The sequence below is a fragment of the Heptranchias perlo genome, chromosome 12 (assembly GCF_035084215.1).
Source record: "Heptranchias perlo isolate sHepPer1 chromosome 12, sHepPer1.hap1, whole genome shotgun sequence".
Lineage (NCBI taxonomy): Eukaryota > Metazoa > Chordata > Chondrichthyes > Hexanchiformes > Hexanchidae > Heptranchias > Heptranchias perlo.
Window position 1 is genome coordinate 3,740,528 of NC_090336.1, and position 23,240 is coordinate 3,763,767.

General features: G+C 46.3%; 1 protein-coding gene across 1 annotated transcript in view; it reads left to right on the top strand.

Annotated features, from left to right (window-relative positions):
* LOC137328121 (mucin-2-like) overlaps positions 1 to 23,240 on the top strand; it is a 216,875-nt gene that overhangs the window by 83,913 nt on the left and 109,722 nt on the right. The window contains exons 26-30 of the mRNA XM_067994299.1: positions 2,710 to 2,866; positions 7,752 to 7,880; positions 8,738 to 8,885; positions 14,733 to 14,776; positions 14,884 to 18,462. Of these exons, the coding sequence (XP_067850400.1) occupies positions 2,710 to 2,866; positions 7,752 to 7,880; positions 8,738 to 8,885; positions 14,733 to 14,776; positions 14,884 to 18,462 (4,057 nt within the window). The remainder of the gene's footprint in view (positions 1 to 2,709; positions 2,867 to 7,751; positions 7,881 to 8,737; positions 8,886 to 14,732; positions 14,777 to 14,883; positions 18,463 to 23,240) is intronic.

The following is a 23,240-nucleotide window of genomic DNA, read 5'->3' on the forward strand; positions in this document are numbered from 1 at the left end:
GTGAGTTACGATTAGTTACTGGTGGAATCAATCTCCCTCCCACCTTTGATTTCCCCTCTTCACAGCCCTCGGTTTCCCCTATTCCCAATCTCCGGGTTCCCCTCTTTGCCTGCTCATGGGTGGCCTTCTGTTTCTTGAAACTTTTCGCATAAGAACTGCTGGCGCAAAACCATGAGCAAAGATACTCAACTACAAAGGACCCAGCCTTTATTTGGTAAATGCAATTTGTAGAAGTCATGTGATCAGATATCATGTCATCAGATGTCAAGTGATCAGGCATCACATGATCAGATGTCATGTGGTCAGAACATCACTTGATCACACCTCCAGAAATGCCTCCAGCTAGAGTGGGCAACCCTACTCAATGGGGAAACTGCAGTTGCTTTTCTACTCGGGAGAAGCAGGTGTGCAGTTGGTCTGCAGGCATAAGAAGCCTTTCAGTTAAGTGTAAAACTTTCCTTTCTGGAACCAGGAGGTGTAGGAATGCTCATCTGGTTCCCACAGGGAAAGTCGTGGCTTTCCCAGGCCCAGGCTCCCCCTCCCCACTTTCCTCCTGCAATACCATCCTGAAACCTCTTCCCCACCAGTTACCTGTAAGGCAGCGGGCGGCCAAGTGCCGCTTGATCTTCATCTGCCCACAGTCACTCTGAGCCCTCTTCACACCCATTCCAGATGGAAAGTGGACCGGCAGCATTTAAATGAGGCCCAGTTAAAATCACTGCGGCCTCCTGCTGCTTCTGCTGGGCGGGAAATAAATCGCTGCTGTGGTTTCCCGCCGGAAGCCCGCTCTGAGTTAAAATCCACCCCAATGATTCAAACCTGCAGAGGACATGATATTTGCTATCTGCGAGATGCCAACAAATTTGGATTGAATAGCACACACACACATACGCACACATATGTAGCAACAAATTTTTATAATCAATTGCACCAGGGAGAAATGTTTCTCTTCTAGAAGGATACCTGTGGTTGTCTAGTCTGCGAGAAGAGAGTAAGATAAAGAAAATCCATTGCAAATCCCACATGACTTTTAGAAGGAATAGGCTGAGTGCCAGCAATGGCCTTTTCTTAGTGTATATTTTCTTAAATTCTAAGCACAGCCCAAGAGTAGCTGAGGAAAGAGCTGCAGCATTTTCATTCCTTCTCTTCAAAGACATACAATGTTAGCTATGTAGGTGTATCCATACGAATATGTATAATGTTAAATATGTAATATGTATAATCCAATCCGGCCAATTACCGCCCCATCAGTCTACTCTCAATCATCAGCAAAGTGATGGAAGGTGTCGTCGACAGTGCTATCAAGCGGCACTTACTCACCAATAACCTGCTCACCGATGCTCAGTTTGGGTTCCGCCAGGACCACTCGGCTCCAGACCTCATTACAGCCTTGGTCCAAACATGGACAAAAGAGCTGAATTCCAGAGGTGAGGTGAGAGTGACTGCCCTTGACATCAAGGCAGCATTTGACCGAGTGTGGCACCAAGGAGCCCTAGTAAAATTGAAGTCAATGGGAATCAGGGGGAAAACTCTCCAGTGGCTGGAGTCATACCTGGCACAAAGGAAGATGGTAGTGGTTGTTGGAGGCCAGTCATCTCAGCCCCAGGGCATTGCTGCAGGAGTTCCTCAGGGCAGTGTCCTTGGCCCAACCATCTTCAGCTGCTTCATCAATGACCTTCCCTCCATCATAAGGTCAGAAATGGGGATGTTCGCTGATGACTGCACAGTGTTCAGTTCCATTCGCAACCCCTCAGATAATGAAGCAGTCCGAGCCTGCATGCAGCAAGACCTGGACAACATCCAGGCTTGGGCTCATAAGTGGCAAGTAACATTCGCGCCAGATAAGTGCCAGGCAATGACCATCTCCAACAAGAGAGAGTCTAACCACCTCCCCTTGACATTCAACAACATTACCATCGCCGAATCCCCCACCATCAACATCCTGGGGGTCACCATTGACCAGAAACTTAACTGGACCAGCCATATAAATATTGTGGCTACGAGAGCAGGTCAGAGGCTGGGTATTCTGCGGCGAGTGACTCATCTCCTGACTCCCCAAAGCCTTTCCACCATCTACAAGGCACAAGTCAGGAGTGTGATGGAATACTCTCCACTTGCCTGGATGAGTGCAGCTCCAACAACACTCAAGAAGCTCGACACCATCCAAGATAAAGCAGCCCGCTTGATTGGCACCCCATCCACCACCCTAAACATTCACTCCCTTCACCACCGGCGCACTGTGGCTGCAGTGTGCACCATCCACAGGATGCACTGCAGCAACTCGCCAAGGCTTCTTTGACAGCACCTCCCAAACCCGCGACCTCTACCACCTAGAAGGACAAGGGCAGCAGGCGCATGGGAACAACACCACCTGCACGTTCCCCTCCAAGTCACACATCATCCCGACTTGGAAATATATCGCCGTTCCTTCATTGTCGCTGGGTCAAAATCCTGGAACTCCCTTCCTAACAGCATTGTGGGAGAACCGTCACCACACGGACTGCAGCGGTTCAAGAAGGCGGCTCACCACCACCTTCTCGAGGGCAATTAGGGATGGGCAATAAATGCCGGCCTTGCCAGCGACGCCCACATCCCGTGAACGAATAATAAAAAAAAAAGAAAATTGCAGGACTGCTTCATATCTATCAAGATATCCATCTAAGTATTTTTTCATATGAGGTCCCAAACTTTTTCATGTTTATTTTTCAGGTCAACCCAGCCCCATATTATGAGGCTTGTGTACGTGATGCATGTGCCTGTGACACTGGTGGGGATTGTGAATGTTTTTGCACAGCTGTAGCTGCCTACTCTTTGGCCTGCAGTATGGTCGGGGTGTGCATTTCCTGGAGGAACCCTGAAGTTTGTCGTGAGTAATATTCTGCTTTCATTCAATTTTAGGTTTGGGAGGGTATCTAATGCCAGTATTTTCCACCCAGACCCTCACCTCTCAGGGTTATTCACCATCCACAGCTGAGAGGTCAGGCCCCTAAGGTTCTCCAGTCCCCCAGCAATACAAATCCTGAGTCAGCCACCAGAGGATTTGATAAGGGGATGGGCACCAGGATGTAGCATTAAAGAGGAGAAACAAGGTGCACAGAAGACTAGGAGAGACAGACAGGGGGTAAATGCGAGGCAGTCTAAGATTGGTTTGGAGTGCATGTACGTAAATGCATGGAGCATGGTAAATAAGGTTGGTGAGTTGCAGGCACAAGTAGCCACATGGGACTGTGATACAGTGACTCCTGACTCAAAGAAGGGGAGGATTGGGAACTTAATATTCCTGGCTATAGGGTGTTCAGGAAAGTTGGGAAGGAGAAAAAGGAGGGGTGTGGCAGTATTGAATAAAGAGATTGTTATAGCACTGGAAAGGGATGATGTAGTTGAGCGGTCAAAGACAGAATCTATTTGGTTAGAATTAGGAATAATAGAGGAGCGATTACACTACTGGTTGTATACTATAGTCTACCAAATAGTGGGAAGGAGATAGAGGAACAAATTTGCAGGCAAATTGCAGAAAAATGCAAGAACTGCAGAGTAGTGATAATGGGGGAGTTCAATAACCTTAAATAGACTGGGATAGTAACAGTATAAAGGACAAAGAGGGGGAGGAATTCCTGAAATGTATAGAAAATAACTTTTTTGATCAGTATGTTTCTAGCCCAATGAGGAAAGAAGCAGTGCAGGATCTAGTTCTGGGGAATGATGTGGGGCAAGTGGAGCATGTTTCAGTGGAGGAGCATTTGGGGAACAGTGATCACAATGTCATCAAATGTAGAGTAGTTACGGAAAAGAACAAAGAACATTCAGACGTGCAACTACCTAACTGGAGGAGGGCTAATTTCAGTGAGTTGAAGGTGTATTGGAATCAAAGATTGGCATGCAAAACAGTAAATGAGCAATGGGAGACCTTCAAAGAGGAGAAAGTTTGGGTACAGACTAGACACATTGCCACAGAGGGAAAGGAAGGGCATCTAAAGCTAGAGCTCCCTGGATGACTAAAGATATAGAGATTAAAATGAAACAGAAAAAGGAAGCTTATGACAAATGTCAGGATCATAATACATTCAAGAATCAAGTCGAATGCAGAAAGTTCAAAGGAGAACTGAAAAAGGAATTTAGAGGGACAAAGAGAGAGTATGAGAATAGATTAGTGATTAACATAAAAGGGAACCCAAAAGTCTTTTATAAACATATAAATAGTAAAAGAGTAGTCAGAGGAAGGGTGGGGCCGATTATGGACCAAAAAGGAGATCTTCTTGTGGAGGCAGAGGGCATGGCTGAGGAACTAAATGAATACTTTGCATCTGTCTTCATGAAAGAAATCTATCAAGAAGGAGATAGATAGATTTTGAGACACAGAAGGCATTAAGGGGTATGAAGAGAGAGCGGGAATATGGTATTGAGATAGAGGATCAGCCATGATCGTATTGAATGGCGGAGCAGGCTCAAAGGGCCTGCTCCTATTTTCTATGTTTCAATGTCACTGTAAAGGAGGAGGTAGTAGAGATATTGGATAGGAGAAAAATGGATAAATAGGAGGTACTTGGCAGTACTTAAAGTAGAAAAGTTATCTGGCCCGGATGGGACGCATCCTAGGTTGTTGAGGGAAGTAAGAGTGAGAATAGCAGAAGTCCTGGCCACGATCTTCCAATTCTCACTCGATATGGGAGTGGTGCCAGAGGACTGGAGGATTCCAAATGTTACACCCCTGTTCAAAAAAGGGGAGAGGGATAAACCTGGCAATTACAGGCCAGTCAGCCTAACGTCGGTGGTGGGGAAACTTTTCGAGACAATAAACCGGGACAAAATGAATTGGCACTTGAAAAAATATGGGTTAATAAATGAAAGCCAGCAAAGATTTTTCAAAGGCAAATCATGTTTGACGAACTTGATTGAGGTCTTTGATGAAGTAACGGAGAGGGTTGATGAGAGTAGTGCGGTTGATGTTGTGCATATAGATTTTCAAAAGGCATTTGATAAAGTACCACAAAATTGAAGCCCATGGGATTAAAGGGGCAGTGGCAGCATGGATATGAAACTGGCTAATTGACAGAAAACAAACAGCAGTGGTGAACGGTTGTTTTTCAGACTGAAATGAACACTGGTGTTCCCCAGGGGTCGGTTTTAGGATTACTGCTCTTTTTGATATATATTAATGACCTGGATTTGGTTGTACAGGGCATATTTTCAAAATTTTCAGATGACACGGTACTCGGAAATGCAGTAAACGATAAGGAGGATAGTAATAGACTTCAGGAGGACTTAGACAGATTGGTGAAATGGGCAGACACATGGCAGATGAAATTTAACGCAGAGAAGTGTGAAGTGATACATTTTGGTAGGAAGAATGAGGAAAGGCAATATAAACTAAATAGTACAATTTTAAAGGGAGTACAGGAACAGAGAGACCTGGAGGCGTATGTACACAGATCTTTGAAGGTAGCAGAACAAGTTGAGAACGCTGTTAAACGGCATATGGGATCCTTCGCTTTATAAATAGAGGCATAAGAATACAAAAGCAAGAAAATTATGTCAAACCTTTATAAAACACTGGTTAGGCCCCAGCTGGAGTATTGTGTCCAATTCTGGATACCACACTTTAAGAAGGATTTCAAGGCTTACAGAGGGTACAGAAGAGATTTACTAGAATGGTACCAGGGATGAGGGAATTCAGTTACATGGAGAGTGTCCAGAAGCTGGGGTTGCTCTCCATAGAGCAGAGAAGGTTAAGAGGAGTTTTGATAGATGTGCTCAAAATCATGAAGGGTTTTGATAGAGTAAATAAGGAGAAACTGTTTCTAGTGGCAAAAAGGTCAGTAACCAGAGGACACAGATTTCAGGTAATTGTCAAAAGAACCAGAGGCAACATGAGGAAAACATTTTTTTACACAGCAAGTTCTTATGGTCTAGAATGCGTTGCCTGATAAGGGTTAGGAAGCAGATTCAATAGCAATCTTCAAAAGGGAATTGAATAAATCCTTGAAGGGAAAAAAATTTGCAGAGCTATGGGGAAAGATCAGGGGTGTGGGACTAATTGGATAGCTCTTCCAAAGAGCTGGCACAGGCAGGATGGACTGAATGGCCTCCTTCTGTGCTGTATCATTCTAGGATTCCAGGAAGTGCAAAGGGCGGCATCTTTTTGAGATTTCCTTCTCTCCTGTTGGGGAGGTACCTGGGGATACTTTTTAACCCCCAAGAACGAATGGGTTGGGTGTGGGTGGGAGGTTAAAACAACAGCTTTTTGGAGCAGGACTACATTGCGGCTCCACCTCACCCAGTTCTGGGTTTAACCCAGGCAGGTTTGTCTGCGTGTGCACAGCAGATACCAGGAAGTCCCACCTCCACTTAAAGCCAGCTTAAAGGGCAATGAACCTCAATGGGATACTTGAGGTACTTACTATTTTGTATATTAGGAAATTAAAATGAATTTAACCTTACCTGTTCCGGTTTCCCATCACTTCCAATTCACGTCAGGTGAAAGCAGGTGGGAAGGCCCGGATCCATGAGGTGAGTGAGTGCCTTTATTGCACTGCTAGTGGGCCTGGAGGAGCAGGAGTGCTTCATCCAGGCCCAAAAAGCTCATCTGGCCGACAGGAACCCCATGATCTGCCGATCCTCCTGCCCACCCCACCACCCCGAAGGTGGACCCCCACACCTCCGACTCTTCACCCGACCTCCAAGTCCCATCCAATTCGATTTCCTCCCCAGCTCATCCAATCTCCTCCCCGGCCCCCGATCTTCTTCCCAGCCCTCCTATCTTCTGCCCGGCCCATCCAATCTCCATCCCCAGCCCATCCAATCTTCATCCCCAGCCCCTGATCTCCTTGCCGGCCCCTGATCCCTCCCTCCCTCCGATCGCCAGCTGTGGCCTGCGACCACAGGCCTTCCTGCCGGACAGCCAGCCAACCTGTCAGTCAGGCTGGCTGCCAGGCACGAAACCCAGAAGTAAAATGCGATCGCGACCTGCCAACTTACCTTCCGGGTTTCACGGCCGAAAATAATCCGCCCCACCCCACCCTGCTCCCTTCCCGGCTCGAAGTGAAAATTCTGCCCCTGGCCTCTGTGTGTTGCTTCCTCACTGAGATTGAGAACTGAGCAGTGTAATGATTGAACCTGCATCCTGCCCCCTCCTCCATTGTATTAGCACAGCATGCTAGTGCTCTCAATGTCTTGTATACCACTGCCCGCCTTCGTTATCTTTTACAGTGCCTTTAGTGGGATTCAGAACCTAGTTTAACAATAGTGTTTTTATCAGAAGAAAAATAAAATAAATAAAGATTCAGAACAATTTTATATTTTTTAATTAGAATTCAAGAAACTCCTTTTTCAGAACTTTGAACTGTCCTCACTCAGTTTTAAGTTACTGTATCAGAATTTTGCTGCAAGTTCCAGTGAAATAGCAATAAATTTTCTGTGTTTAATCTCAGTATAACTCCATCCTCAGCAAGGAGGAGACATTTATGGGGTAGATTTTAAATGGAATGAAATTCAGACAGGGTCTATAAAGGGTGGGTGATCTACTCCACCAGATCACCACCCAGACAGGTGATCCACTCCACCAGATCACCACCCAGACAGGTGATCCACTCCACCACATCACCACCCAGACAGGTGATCCACTCCACCACATCACCACCCAGATGGGTGATCCACTCCACCAGATTACCGCCGAGGCAGTGAAGTTGAGAATCTACCCCATGGTGCTTGAATAACAAGAAGAAAAACTCAGCAGATTAATTCTCTCTTTTCAGCTCTGTTTTGTGATTATTATAATCCTAATGATGAGTGCGAATGGCACTATGCACCTTGTGGGATTCCATGTATGAAAACGTGCCAAAATCCTGGTGGAGCATGCTCCAAAATTATCCCCAAGCTTGAAGGTAATATTTCTACTCATTCATTAATATGATAATTTAATTTATTATTTTATTAGATGTTTATTTACAAGCTAAAATTACATAATTTCAGAAATATTTTGTTTGTTCCAGTCAAGTGAACAAAATCCATTACAGACTTTAATTGTGAAGGAAAATCATCCAAAAGATCAACTGTTTCACACTGCCCTGAACAATTTATTGAAATAACAAGTAGTCCGCTTGATCAGTACTTCATCCACTAGCCTAAACATCCACCCACCTCTATCACTGGCTTACCGTGGCCGCAGCGTGTACTATTTACAGGATGCACTGCAGCAACTCACCAAGGCTTGTTCTGCAGCATTTCCCAAACCCACAACCCACTTCGCCTAGAAGGACAAAGGCAACAGATGCACAGGAACATCATCATCTCCAAGTTTGTTTTAAAGTCACATGCCATCCTGACTTGGATGTGTATTGCTGTTCCTTCGTGGTTGTTGGGTCAAAATCCTAGAACTCCCTAACTAACAGCATTGTGAGAGTACCTTCACATCATTGACTGCAGCGATTCAAGAAGAAAGTACAGCACCTTCTCAAGGGTAACTAGGGATGGGCAATAAATGGCAGCATTTCCGGCGATGCCCACTTCCTGAGAATTAATTTGAAGAAAAAGAAACTACACAGCAGATTACATCAACAGTTAACAGGGTTAGATGTAGGGCGACCACTGAACAGCTACAGCTAAATTACTCTGTGATTAGGAGTGAATAAATCCGGTGGAGAGAAAACATGAGCCATTCATTTATCAGGAGCTCACTGATGTGGAGCTGACTACTGTTAGAGAGTGAGCAGTAATCTAACACCATTGTCACATCCCATAGGCTGCTACCCAGACTGTCCTGATGATAAGCCGTTTTTGGATGAGGAAAGTATGCAATGTGTTGCACTGGATCACTGTTCCTGTCATATTAATGGGAAACACTATGAGCCAGGCCAGACTGTGCCAAGCACTCAGAACTGTGAATCATGGTAAGTTTTACCATAAACATTCCGACATTTTCTTATTAATGGAACAATTATTGCATTAATAAAGATTCTTTTCTTTTTGTGGGGGAGGAGGGAAGAGTTTATTTTGTTTTGGGTGCGGGACACTGATGTTGGACAATGGGGAACTTTCTACTTTCGGAACTCAGTATTAACAGGAAATGTTCCTAACTCAATATAGCATGGGTTAGAGACAGAGCAAACTTTCTTCTACTTCAACCGTGTGTCTTTTCCTGCCACTACTTGGTGAATGTTTTCTCCTTTGTGAAGCACCCTCTGATATTCATTACGTGACAGGTGTTATTTAATTCCAAGTTCTTATTGACTGTCTTATAGGATTGCCAACTCTGGTAGGAGGCATTCCTGGAAGTTTGATCGCGTGACATTCTGACCACAAGACGTGTGTGATCATATGACGTCTGTAACTTTAATTGGGCCGGAATTTACTGTAACCGTTTGTTAGACTTGCCCTTTCCATGAGCTTTTGTACTGAAAGTTGCTTTTAGGGATCCAAACGGGCATTTGGGACCGATGTGAACAGGGCAAGCAACTATGTATCTCCTTAGCCAATCAGATTGAAGAATTGTTAATGAACAGCGCAGAGTCTGAACCAGGAAGCGTAAGTTCGAATAGTGAATTCAATGTCAAGTCAGGGACAGAAAGCAAAATAAAGAGATGGAAATAAAGATTGGTTTAAGAGAGACAGAAAAAGAGACAGAAAAAGGAAAAGTAAAAAGAATGTATTTACATTTTAAAAAAAATCTCCAACAGCAATTAAAAGCTGAAGGAATGAGAATCCACCCTTGTAAAAGTTAATTTTCAGTGCCAGAGAGGTTGTTTGGCAGTAATTAAGACTTATCACGCCGTTAAAAAGGATACTTAGACTGAAAAGGACAAGCCCTAACTTTCTGTGGTGATTGTAAACAATTTTACAACACCATGTTATAGTCCAACAATTTTATTTTTAATTCCACAAGCTTTCGGAGGCTTCCTCCTTCCTCAGGTGGTGAAGGAAGGAGCAAGCCTCCGAAAGCTTGTGGAATTAAAAATAAAATTGTTGGACTATAACTTGGTGTTGTAAAATTATTTACAATTGTCAACCCCAGTCCATCACCGGCATCTCCACATCATTTCTGTGGTGAGTTTAGTTCATTTCTACCATGCAAATACAGGAACTTCACGCTGTCCAATATATTTGAATGGTGAGTCAGACAGCGAGATGCCGTTTTCGCGAAAGCGAGGGTGGAACAGCGCATCTTGGACAGCAACTTCTGGATTTTTGCGTTTAACTGCGCATCTGCCCTCGCCTGAAGTTGCTGTGCAATTTGCACATGAATAATGGTGAGCACTGTTAGCCTCACTGTTATTTTGACAGTAAATTCTGGCCCATTGTATTCACCTTATAAAGGTTGGGTCCCCTTTAGTTGAGTATCTTTGTTCGTGGGTTTGTGCCAGCATCTGTTGTGTGAGAAGTTCTGAGAATCAGGAGGCCGCCCCTGAGCAGGCAAAGAAGGAAAACCAAGGGTGGGGAAGAGGGGAAACCAAAGGTGGTGGGAACTTTGACTGGGTGGGAGTAACTCACTGCAATTGCTCCGATAAATAATAGTAATACCGGTAACACTCAGAATCCCTTCCGAGCCAACAGTAATACAATAACTTACTGATAGTCTATATGTACCTAGTAGTATGATATTCATCTGATTTCCACTGCAGCCCAATTTCCACTGCACTGCACAAGATGTGGTCAAACTCCCCAGTTGAAGCTACTTTTAATAGGTCCGATCTCTCTCCCTATCATCTTGGCCTCTGGTTTGGACTCAGGTTCACCACATTGCTACTGCAGTTCCCTGCTCTGCAGAAAATGCTGGTCTCCAAGCCCACTACATTCCCCAGTCTCCCTCTCTTCCCCCCACAACATGAGCCCTAATTCCTCCTGAACCCCAATCCCCAGTATCCCTGTCTCCACGACCCTCCCATCTCCTGACCCCCATTCTCCAGTCTCCCTACCACCTCCGATCCCCATTCGCCAGGCTCCCTCTCTCCCTGACCACCCATCCCCAACTGACATTCCCCAGTCTCCCTCTATTCCCCAAAGCTACCATCCCCGATTCCCCCTTCAGTCACCCTCTCTCCCCGCGACTATTGATTGTTCCCAGCACACCATCTGGTCCTGGTTCTCTGTGGGGGTGGAACGTGATGTCATCGAGTAGCAGGTTTCTCTGTGGCGGTGGAACATGATGTCATCAAGTAGCAGGTTTCTCTGTGGTGGTGGAACATGATGTCATCGAGTAGCAGGTTTCTCTGTGACGGTGGGACGTGATGTCACCGAGCAGGTGGTTTCTCTGTGGTGATGGGATGTGATGTCACCGAGCAGGTGGTTTCTCTGTGGTGATGGGATGTGATGTCACCAAGCAGGTGGTTTCTCTATGGCGATGGGACGTGATGTCACCGAGCAGGTGGTTTATTCTGTGACGGTGGGACGTGATGTCACCGAGCAGGTGGTTTCTCTATGACGGTGGGACGTGATGTCACCGAGCAGGTGGTTTCTCTGTGGCGGTGGGACGTGATGTCATCGAGCAGGTGGTTTCTCTGTAGCGGTGGGACGTGATGTCACCGAGCAGGTGGTTTATTCTGTGGCGGTGGGACGTAATGTCATCGAGCAGGTGGTTTCTCTGTGACGGTGGGATGTGATGTCACCGAGCAGGTGGTTTCTCTGTGACGGTGGGATGTGATGTCACCGAGCAGGTGGTTTATTCTGTGACGGTGGGATGTGATGTCACCGAGCAGGTGGTTTCTCTGTGGCGGTGGGACGTGATGTCACCGAGCAGGTGGTTTCTCTGTGATGGTGGGACGTGATGTCACCGAGCAGGTGGTTTATCTGTGACGGTGGGATGTGATGTCACCGAGCAGGTGGTTTCTCTGTGGCGGTGGGACGTGATGTCACCGAGCAGGTGGTTTCTCTGTGATGGTGGGACGTGATGTCACCGAGCAGGTGGTTTCTCTGTGATGGTGGGATGTGATGTCACCGAGCAGGTGGTTTCTCTGTGACGGTGGGATGTGATGTCACCGAGCAGGTGGTTTCTCTGTGACGGTGGGATGTGATGTCACCGAGCAGGTGGTTTATTCTGTGACGGTGGGATGTGATGTCACCGAGCAGGTGGTTTCTCTGTGATGGTGGGACGTGATGTCACAGAGCAGGTGGTTTATTCTGTGACGGTGGGATGTGATGTCACCGAGCAGGTGGTTTCTCTGTGACGGTGGGACGTGATGTCACCGAGCAGGTGCTTTCTCTGTGATGGTGGGACGTGATGTCACCGAGCAGGTGGTTTATTCTGTGACGGTGGGACGTGATGTCACCGAGCAGGTGGTTTCTCTGTGACGGTGGGATGTGATGTCACCGAGCAGGTGGTTTATTCTGTGACGGTGGGACGTGATGTCACCGAGCAGGTGGTTTATTCTGTGACGGTGGGACGTGATGTCACCGAGCAGGTGGTTTCGCTGTGACGGTGGGATGTGATGTCACCGAGCAGGTGGTTTCTCTGTGACGGTGGGACGTGATGTCACCGAGCAGGTGGTTTATTCTGTGACGGTGGGACGTGATGTCACCGAGCAGGTGGTTTCTCTGTGACGGTGGGATGTGCTGTCACCGAGCAGGTGGTTTATTCTGTGACGGTGGGACGTGATGTCACCGAGCAGGTGGTTTCGCTGTGACGGTGGGATGTGATGTCACCGAGCAGGTGGTTTCTCTGTGACGGTGGGACGTGATGTCACCGAGCAGGTGGTTTATTCTGTGACGGTGGGACGTGATGTCACCGAGCAGGTGGTTTCTCTGTGACGGTGGGATGTGATGTCACCGAGCAGGTGGTTTCTCTGTGACGGTGGGATGTGATGTCACCGAGCAGGTGGTTTCTCTGTGGTAGTGGGACGTGATGTCACCGAGCAGGTGGTTTCTCTGTGACGGTGGGACGTGATGTCACCGAGCAGGTGGTTTCTCTGTGACGGTGGGATGTGATGTCACCGAGCAGGTGGTTTCTCTGTGACGGTGGGACGTGATGTCACCGAGCAGGTGGTTTCTCTGTGACGGTGGGACGTGATGTCACCGAGCAGGTGGTTTCTCTGTGACGGTGGGACGTGATGTCACCGAGCAGGTGGTTTCTCTGTGACGGTGGGACGTGATGTCACCGAGCAGGTGGTTTCTCTGTGACGGTGGGTTGTGATGTCACCGAGCAGGTGGTTTCTCTGTGACGGTGGGACGTGATGTCACCGAGCAGGTGGTTTCTCTGTGACGGTGGGATGTGATGTCACCGAGCAGGTGGTTTCTCTGTGGTGGTGGGTTGTGATGTCACCGAGCAGGTGGTTTCTCTGTGGCGGTGGGATGTGATGTCACCGAGCAGGTGGTTTCTCTGTGGCGGTGGGACGTGATGTCACCGAGCAGGTGGTTTCTTTGTGACGGTGGGACGTGATTTCACCGAGCAGGTGGTTTCTCTGTGACGGTGGGATGTGATGTCACCGAGCAGGTGGTTTCTCTGTGACGGTGGGATGTGATGTCACCGAGCAGGTGGTTTCTCTGTGACGGTGGGATGTGATGTCACCGAGCAGGTGGTTTCTCTGTGACGGTGGGATGTGATGTCACTGAGCAGGTGGTTTCTCTGTGACGGTGGGACGTGATGTCACCGAGCAGGTGGTTTCTCTGTGACGGTGGGATGTGATGTCACCGAGCAGGTGGTTTCTCTGTGGCGGTGGGAAGTGATGTCACCGAGCAGGTGGTTTCTCTGTGACGGTGGGACGTGATGTCACCGAGCAGGTGGTTTCTCTGTGGCGGTGGGAAGTGATGTCACCGAGCAGGTGGTTTCTCTGTGACGGTGGGACGTGATGTCACCGAGCAGGTGGTTTCTCTGTGGCGGTGGGATGTGATGTCACCGAGCAGGTGGTTTCTCTGTGACGGTGGGACGTGATGTCACCGAGCAGGTGGTTTCTCTGTGACGGTGGGACGTGATGTCACCGAGCAGGTGGTTTCTCTGTGGCGGTGGGACGTGATGTCACCGAGCAGGTGGTTTCTCTGTGATATTACATCAGCTGTCAGAAAGAGTCTGTGATACAGGACACTATGAATGAAAAATTCAGCACTGTAAAGCATTGGGTGTATAAACAGTTACTATATATCATATACCAATCTCACAGCCCTGTACATATTATGTGGAAATCACACAATTGTGTAAAGTATAGATCTGTGCATCTGATTTTTCCACTACAATAGATAATGGAATTATGCTTTACATAAAATGTTAATTTTGGCAAGCTCTATGGTGAAGTTGGTCAGTGCCCTGGGTTATCAACTCAAAGGTTAGTAGTTCAAGGCCACTCAACAGTCGTCTTTTAACAGGCTTGATGGGCCAATAACCTGTTCTTATTCCATCCTTTCTTCTGTTTCCATGACAAAATTTTCAGCTATAACAAGAGAACTGAAGTCATTATAAAAAGAACAGTTCGCTCCACCATTCGCGGCTGTGCCTTCAGCTGCCCAGGCCCTAAGTTCTGGAAATCACTCCATAAACCTCTCCGTCTCTCTACCTCTCTTTCTTCCTTTAAGATGCTTCTTAAAACCCATCTCTTTGACCAAGCTTTTGGTTACCTGTCCTAATACCTGCTTATGTGGCTCAGTGTCAAATTTTGTTTGATAATTGCTCCTGTGAAGCATCTTGGGACGTTTTACTACGTTAAAGGTGCTATACAAATGCAAGTCGTTGTTGTTGATTTATTGTATGTTATTAAACTAATGTACTCCAAGGAAAGTGAAAATAAGTCACTGATATACTGTGTTAATTTTTTTAGCAAGTGTATAAACAGCGAAGCACATTGCATCTATGACAAATCAGGTAGGTTCATTCTACATCATGTACTCTTCTTAGATATTTAATTCTTTTATAAATAAGTCATTTGATAGAATATTGTTGATGTCATTGTTATTATTTTTCCTTCTCAGAGTGCACCTGCGTTTATGATGGGAAAACCTTCCATGAAGGTGACGTTATCTACCACACGATGGATGGCATTGGAGGGTGCATCAAAGCAACATGCGGTGTGAATGGAACAATAAGCAGAAAAGTCTACCCATGCACTCCTAAGACGTCCACAGTCCCCAGTACAACATTAGCCTTCGAAACAACAATTGCAACCACGACATCTAGCACTTCAATTTCTACCACAACTGAAAGTACAACAAAACAAAGTAAAATAACACTGACTTCTTCCTCACCAACAACAGCAGTCACCGCCACAACTTCTAGTTCAACTGAAACAGTCTCTCTCACTGCTACAACTACTCTTGAGACTAGCAAGGCAGCAACAACTCCATCCATCACACTGAGCACAACAACTGCAACAACCACTGAAGTTACGTCAGAACGAAGCCAACCAACATCGACCACTTCCTCACCAATAACAACAGTCACCCCCACAACTTCTATTCCAACTAAAACAGTTCCTGTCACTGCTACAATTACTGCTGAGACAACACCATTGAAGACTAGCACAGTAACAACAACTCCAAGCACTACATTAAGCACAACAACTACAAAAACCACTGAAGTTACGTCAGAACGAAGCCAACCAACATCGACTACTCCCTCACCAATAACAACAGTCACCCCCACAACAACTATTCCAACTAAAACAGTTCCTGTCACTGCTACAACTACTGCTGAGACAACACCATTGAAGACTAGCACAGTAACAACAACTCCAAGCACTACACTAAGCACAACAACTACTGAAATGACATCGGAACGAAGCCAACCAACATCGACTACTCCCTCACCAATAACAACAGTCACCCCCACAACAACTATTCCAACTAAAACAGTTTCTGTCACTGCTACAACTACTGCTGAATCAGCACCATTGAAGACTAGCACGTTAAAAACAACTCCAAGCACTACACTAAGCACAACAACGACAACAACCACTGAAGTTACATCAGAACGAAGCCAACCAACATCGACCACTTCCTCACCAATAACAACAGTCCCCCCCACATCTTCTATTCCAACTAAAACAGTCTCTGTCACTGCTACAACTACTGCTGAGACAACACCATTGAAGACTAGCACGGTAACAACAACTCCAAGCTCTACGCTAAGCACAACAACTACAACAACCACTGAAGTTACGTCAGAACGAAGCCAACCAACATCGACCACTTCCTCACCAATAACAACAGTCACCCCCACAACTTCTATTCCAACTAAAACAGTCTCTGTCACTGCTACAACTACTGCTGAGACAACACCATTGAAGACTAGCACGGTAAAAACAACTCCAAGCACTACATTAAGCACAACAACTACAACAACCACTGAAGTTACATCAGAACGAAGCCAACCAACATCGACTACTCCCTCACCAATAACAACAGTCAGCCCCACAACTTCTATTCCAACTAAAACAGTCTCTGTCACTGCTACAACTACTGCTGAGACAACACCATTGAAGACTAGCACGGTAACAACAACTCCAAGCTCTACGTTAAGCACAACAACTACAACAACCACTGAAGTTACGTCAGAACGAAGCCAACCACCATCGACTACTCCCTCACCAATAACAACAGTCACCCCCACAACAACTATTCCAACTAAAACAGTTTCTGTCACTGCTACAACTACTGCTGAATCAGCACCATTGAAGACTAGCACGTTAAAAACAACTCCAAGCACTACACTAAGCACAACAACGACAACAACCACTGAAGTTACATCAGAACGAAGCCAACCAACATCGACCACTTCCTCACCAATAACAACAGTCCCCCCCACATCTTCTATTCCAACTAAAACAGTCTCTGTCACTGCTACAACTACTGCTGAGACAACACCATTGAAGACTAGCACGGTAACAACAACTCCAAGCTCTACGCTAAGCACAACAACTACAACAACCACTGAAGTTACGTCAGAACGAAGCCAACCAACATCGACCACTTCCTCACCAATAACAACAGTCACCCCCACAACTTCTATTCCAACTAAAACAGTCTCTGTCACTGCTACAACTACTGCTGAGACAACACCATTGAAGACTAGCACGGTAAAAACAACTCCAAGCACTACATTAAGCACAACAACTACAACAACCACTGAAGTTACATCAGAACGAAGCCAACCAACATCGACTACTCCCTCACCAATAACAACAGTCAGCCCCACAACTTCTATTCCAACTAAAACAGTCTCTGTCACTGCTACAACTACTGCTGAGACAACACCATTGAAGACTAGCACGGTAACAACAACTCCAAGCTCTACGTTAAGCACAACAACTACAACAACCACTGAAGTTACGTCAGAACGAAGCCAACCAACATCGACCACTTCCTCACCAATAACAACAGTCACCCCCACAACTTCTATTCCAACTAAAACAGTTTCTGTCACTGCTACAACTACTGCTGAGACAACACCATTGAAGACTAGCACAGTAACAACTCCAAGCACTACACTAAGCACAACAACGACAACAACCACTGAAGTTACGTCAGAACGAAGCCAACCAACATCGACCACTTCCTCACCAATAACAACAGTCACCCCCACAACTTCTATTCCAACTAAAACAGTTTCTGTCACTGCTACAACTACTGCTGAATCAGCACCATTGAAGACTAGCACAGTAACAACTCCAAGCACTACACTAAGCACAACAACGACAACAACCACTGAAGTTACGTCAGAACGAAGCCAACCAACATCGACCACTTCCTCACCAATAACAACAGTCACCCCCACAACAACTATTCCAACTAAAACAGTCTCTGTCACTGCTACAACTACTGCTGAGACAACACCATTGAAGACTAGCACGGTAAAAACAACTCCAAGCACCACATTAAGCACAACAACTACAACAACCACTGAAGTTACGTCAGAACGAAGCCAACCAACATCGACCACTTCCTCACCAATAACAACAGTCACCCCCACAACAGCTATTCCAACTAAAACAGTCTCTGTCACTGCTACAACTACTGCTGAGACAACACCATTGAAGACTAGCACGGTAACAACTCCAAGCACTACATTAAGCACAACAACTACTGAAATGACATCGGAACGAAGCCAACCAACATCAACTACTCCCTCACCAATAACAACAGTCACCCCCACAACTTCTATTCCAACTAAAACAGTCTCTGTCACTGCTACAACTACTGCTGAATCAGCACCATTGAAGACTAGCACAGTAACAACTCCAAGCACTACACTAAGCACAACAACTACAACAACCACTGAAGTTACATCAGAACGAAGCCAACCACCATCGACTACTCCCTCACCAATAACAACAGTCACCCCCACAACAACTATTCCAACTAAAACAGTTTCTGTCACTGCTACAACTACTGCTGAGACAACACCATTGAAGACTAGCACGGTAACAACTCCAAGCACTACATTAAGCACAACAACTACTGAAATGACATCGGAACGAAGCCAACCAACATCAACTACTTCCTTGCCAACAACAATTTGCTCCTGCAAAGTAAATGGGCAAATACTGTCACCTGGTAAGTATGTTAGTAATTAAAATTCGCTGTATGAACTACTTTAAACAGGTGATTTAAAATCTTTCATTTTCACTGAGCTCATTTAGAAAATTACTTCCTGATCCTTCCAAATGAATGTAGCTGTTTATTATGGTTTTTCTCCTTTCTATCTGTTTTGGTTCTCTCTCTGTTGCACAGTATTCCTCAGCCAAAGCACCCATTGAAGATTTTTCTATGCTATGTTCCAGCCAACTTCAGGAATATATGCAAGAGTTCTCCAGATGAACCAACCGGCATCTTTTGTTTTGTAGTTGTTGTGCTTTCGTTTTCTATCTGGAACATCCATCTGGATGTGCCTCCCACATACAGTGTGACCAGATATCAGAATCTTGCTCAGTGTGTTGCCCTGTGCGGAGGTCTGCGCCTCTCTTCTTTGCCCTCTGTTGCATTTGTCCACGGAAACAATGCATTGACGATCAGCAAAGTTAGTGTGTTGACAGTGTACATTTCTGAAAGTCCGTGTCCATCGTGTACTGTAGCTTGTTGGTGCTGGTACTCGCCTAACAACCCAGACGTTGTCCCGCTCCCATTGCCCCTGTGCTCACTGACCTACATTGGCTCCCAGTGCCCAAATTCCCAGTGCATCAAATTTAAAATTCTCTTCCTCCTGTTAAAATCCTTTCATGGCCTCACCTCTCCCTATCTCTGGAAGTTTATCCAGCCCTACAACCCTCCAAAAACTCCTCGTTCCTCCAACTGTGTCCTTGTGCATTCTACCTCACTTCGGCCTACCTTTGGCAGCCATGCCTTCACCTGCCTGGGCCCTACTCTGGAATTCACTCCCGAAACAATTCCACCTGTCCCCACATCCCTCCACTTCTTTAAGACCCTTCTTAAAACCCACCTCTTTGACTAAGTTTTTTGTCACCCCTTCCTAATATCTCCCTCTTTGGCTTGGTGTCAAATTTTGTCTGATTACGCTTCCATGAAGTGACTTGGGATGTTCCTCGAAATTAAAAGCACCATATAAATACTTGTTTGTTTGTTGTTCCGAATTTCAGCATGGCAAGTTGGAAAAATAAATGAAGTAAATCTAGTAATTTTCAGGATCAGACCATAAAAATTACCATGAAAGTTGTCAGATTGTTGTGAAAATCCAAGTGGTCTCAGGGAAAGGAACCTGCCAGCTCAAGCTTGTCTAGCCTGGACATGATTCTGGTCCAACGATTTGTGGGTGAATCTTAATGACTTCTGAAGTGGTCAAAAAATCACAACAAAACAAAACCGTACGAGAATTGGCCAGCTCAAAACTGGGCATCCATGAGGCGCTGTGGGACATCAGCAGCAGCAGAATTGCATTCCAGCACAATCTGTAACCTCATAGCCTGGCATATTCCTCACTCTACCATTACCAACAAGCCAGGGGATGAACCCTGGTTCAATGAGTAGAAGAGCATGCCAGGAGCAGCACCAGGTGTAACTAAAAATGAGGTGCCAACTTGGTGAAGCAACACAGGACTACATGCATGCTAAACAGCAGAAGCAACATGCTATAGACAGAGCTAAGCAATTCCACAACCAACGGATCAGATCAAAGCTCTGCAGTCCTGCCACATCCAGTCGTGAATGGTGGTAGACAATTAAACAACTAACAGGAGGAGGCGGCTCTGTGAACATCCCCATCCTCAATGATGGTGGAGCATATGAGTGCAAAAAACAAGGCTGAAGCGTTTGCAACCATCTTCAGCCAAAGGTGCTGAGTGGATGATCCATCTCGGGCTCCTCCCGATATCCCCACAATCACAGAAACCAGTCTTCAGCCAATTCGATTCACTCCACATGATATCAAGAAATGGCTGAGTGCACTGGATACAGCAAAGGCTATGGGCCCCGACAGCATCCCGGCTGTAGTGCTGAAGACTTGTGCTCCAGAACTAGCCGCGCCTCTAGCCAAGCTGTTTTAATACAGCTACAACACTGGCATCGACCCGACAATGTGGAAAATTGCCCAGGTATGTCCTGTCCACAAAAAGCAGGACAAATCCAATCCGGCTAATTACTGCCCCATCAGTCTACTCTCAATAATCAGCAAAGTGATGGAAGGTGTCGTCGACAGTGCTATCAAGCGGCACATACCAATAACCTGCTCACCGATGCTCAGTCGGCTCCAGACCTTATTACAGCCTTGGTCCAAACATGGACAAAAGAGCTGAATTCCAGAGGTGAGGTGAGAGTGACTGCCCTTGACATCAAGGCAGCGTTTGACCGAGTGTGGCACCAAGGAGCCCTAGTAAAATTGAAGTCAATGGGAAGCAGGGGGAAAACTCTTCAGTGGCTGGAGTCAAACCCAGCACAAAGGAAGATGGTAGTGGTTGTTGGAGGCCAATCATCTCAGCCACAGGACATTGCTGCAGGAGTTCCTCAGGGCAGTGTCCCAGGCCCAACCATCTTCAGCTGCTTCATCAATGACCTTCCCTCCATCATAAAGTCAGAAATGGGGATGTTCGCTGATGATTGCAGTTTTCAGTTCCATTCGCAACCCCTCAGATAATGAAGCAGTCTGAGCCCGCATGCAGCAAGACCTGGACAACATCCAGGCTTGGGCTCATAAGTGGCAAGTAATATTCACGCCAGAAAAGTGCCAGGCAATGACCATCTCCAACAAGAGAGAGCCTAACCACTTCCCCTTGACATTCAACAGCATTCCCATCGCCGAATCCCCCACCATCAACATCCTGGGGGTCATCATTGACCAGAAATTTAACTGGACAAGCCACATAAATAATGTGGCTACAAAAGCAGGTTAGAGGCTGGGTATTCTGTGACGAATGACTCATCTCCTGTCTCCCCAAAGCCTTTCCACCATCAACAAGGCACAAGTTAGGATTGTGATGGAATACTCTCCACTTGCCTGGATGAGTGCAGCTCCAACAACACTCAAGAAGCTTGACACCATCCAGGACAAAGCAACCCACTTGATTGGCACCCCATCCACCACCCTAAACATTCACTCCCTTCACCACTGGCGCACCGTGGCTACAGTATGTACCATCTACAGGATGCACTGCAGCAACTCGCCAAGGCGTCTTCGACAGCATCTCCCAAACCCACGACCTCCACCACCGAGAAGGACAAGGGCAGCAGGCACATGGGAACAACAGCACCTGCACGTTCCCCTCCAAGTCACACACCATCCCAACTTGGAAATATATCGCCGTTCCTTCATCGTCACTGGGTCAAAATCCTTGATCTCTATACCTAACAGCATTGTGCGAGAACCTTCTCCACACGGACTGCAGCGGTTCAAAAAGGCAGCTCACCACCACCTTCTCAAGGGCAATTAGGGATGGGCAATAAATGCTGGCCTTGCCAGCGACGCCCACATCCCATGAATGAATGAAAAAAAAGGACAAGACTCAGGCAATCCCTGTAAAGTCCTCATTGATATCTGGGGTCTGCTTAGAAGATATGTCCCACAGACTCGTCAAGTAATAGCCTGACATAGTCACTTCTTTCAGCCAACTTCCCAGCATAGACCCACCAGATTTGGGTGTATAGTCATATATTGTCAGGTGCTGAACATTGACTGGATCCCAAGAGGTCTCATGGCTTCAGGTCAAACCAGATCAAGGAAACCTCCTGCTGATTGCCACCTATTACCCATCATCTCAACTAACATAACAGTACTTCTCCATGTTGAACATCATTTGGAGGGAGCACTAAGTGAAGCAAATGCACAGGATGTACTCTGGATGGGAATTTCAGCATCAACCATCATGTAGCAGTGTCTCAATGGTACCATCTCTGACCGAACTGGTCAAGTCCTGAAGGACATAGCTGCCAGGTTGGGCCTGCATCAGATGGTGAGGGGAACAACATGACCTCAGCAACCTACCTGTTACAGACACATCTGTCCATGATAGCATTTGTAGGAGTGAACACTTTGTGAAGACAAAGTACCATATTCACAATGACGATACTTTCCATTGTGCAGTGTAGAAGTACCACCATGTTGAGTGACATAGAATAGGACAGATCAAACATCTATGTGGTGCTGTGGGCCGTGAGCAGCAACAGAATTGTTTACCTTCACAGTATGTAAACACATCCCTCACACCCCCATCCCTGTCAAGCTGCGGGATCAAGGCTGGTTGAATGGGGCCTGTCGAAGGGTGTTCTGGGAGCAGCGCTAAGCATACTTTAGAATTAGGCACCAACCTACTGAAGCTACACCAGAGAGGTACCTTTACGCTAAAAACAACATCAGCAGGTTATAGACAGTGCTCAATAATCGGACAGTCAAAGGTCAGATCATAGATCCATAGCCGTATTACGTCCAGTCAAGAATGATAATGGACTTTCAGGCAACAAAAGGGGAAGAAGGCTCATTTTAGTGTTTTGTTTTTATGGACCATCAGTACCACACCCTTTTACCCTGTATTTCTGTCACCTGCTGCAATGCCTTGACATCTCATGTTATCAAGCCATTTCTTCAGACGTATGCAAGAGAGTCTGGTGACTTTAATGAGAATACACGGTCTTGTGGGGCCATTTGAGGAGGGCATCTTATCAACACAGGTAGGATTAGAAACTTGCCTGCTGAGGTAAAGTGAGAGCACACAACTTAAAAGGAACAATGTATGGTCTCGAAATGATTACTGCCAATGCAAGTGGGCGAATGCTTGTTCACCTCATCGGATATTCGTCTGCCTGCATTTCGAAAGGAGGCAACAACGCAGTCAAAAGATTAACAGCAGTATTAAATGAGCAGATGTAAGAATGTCATATGAGCCCATGAA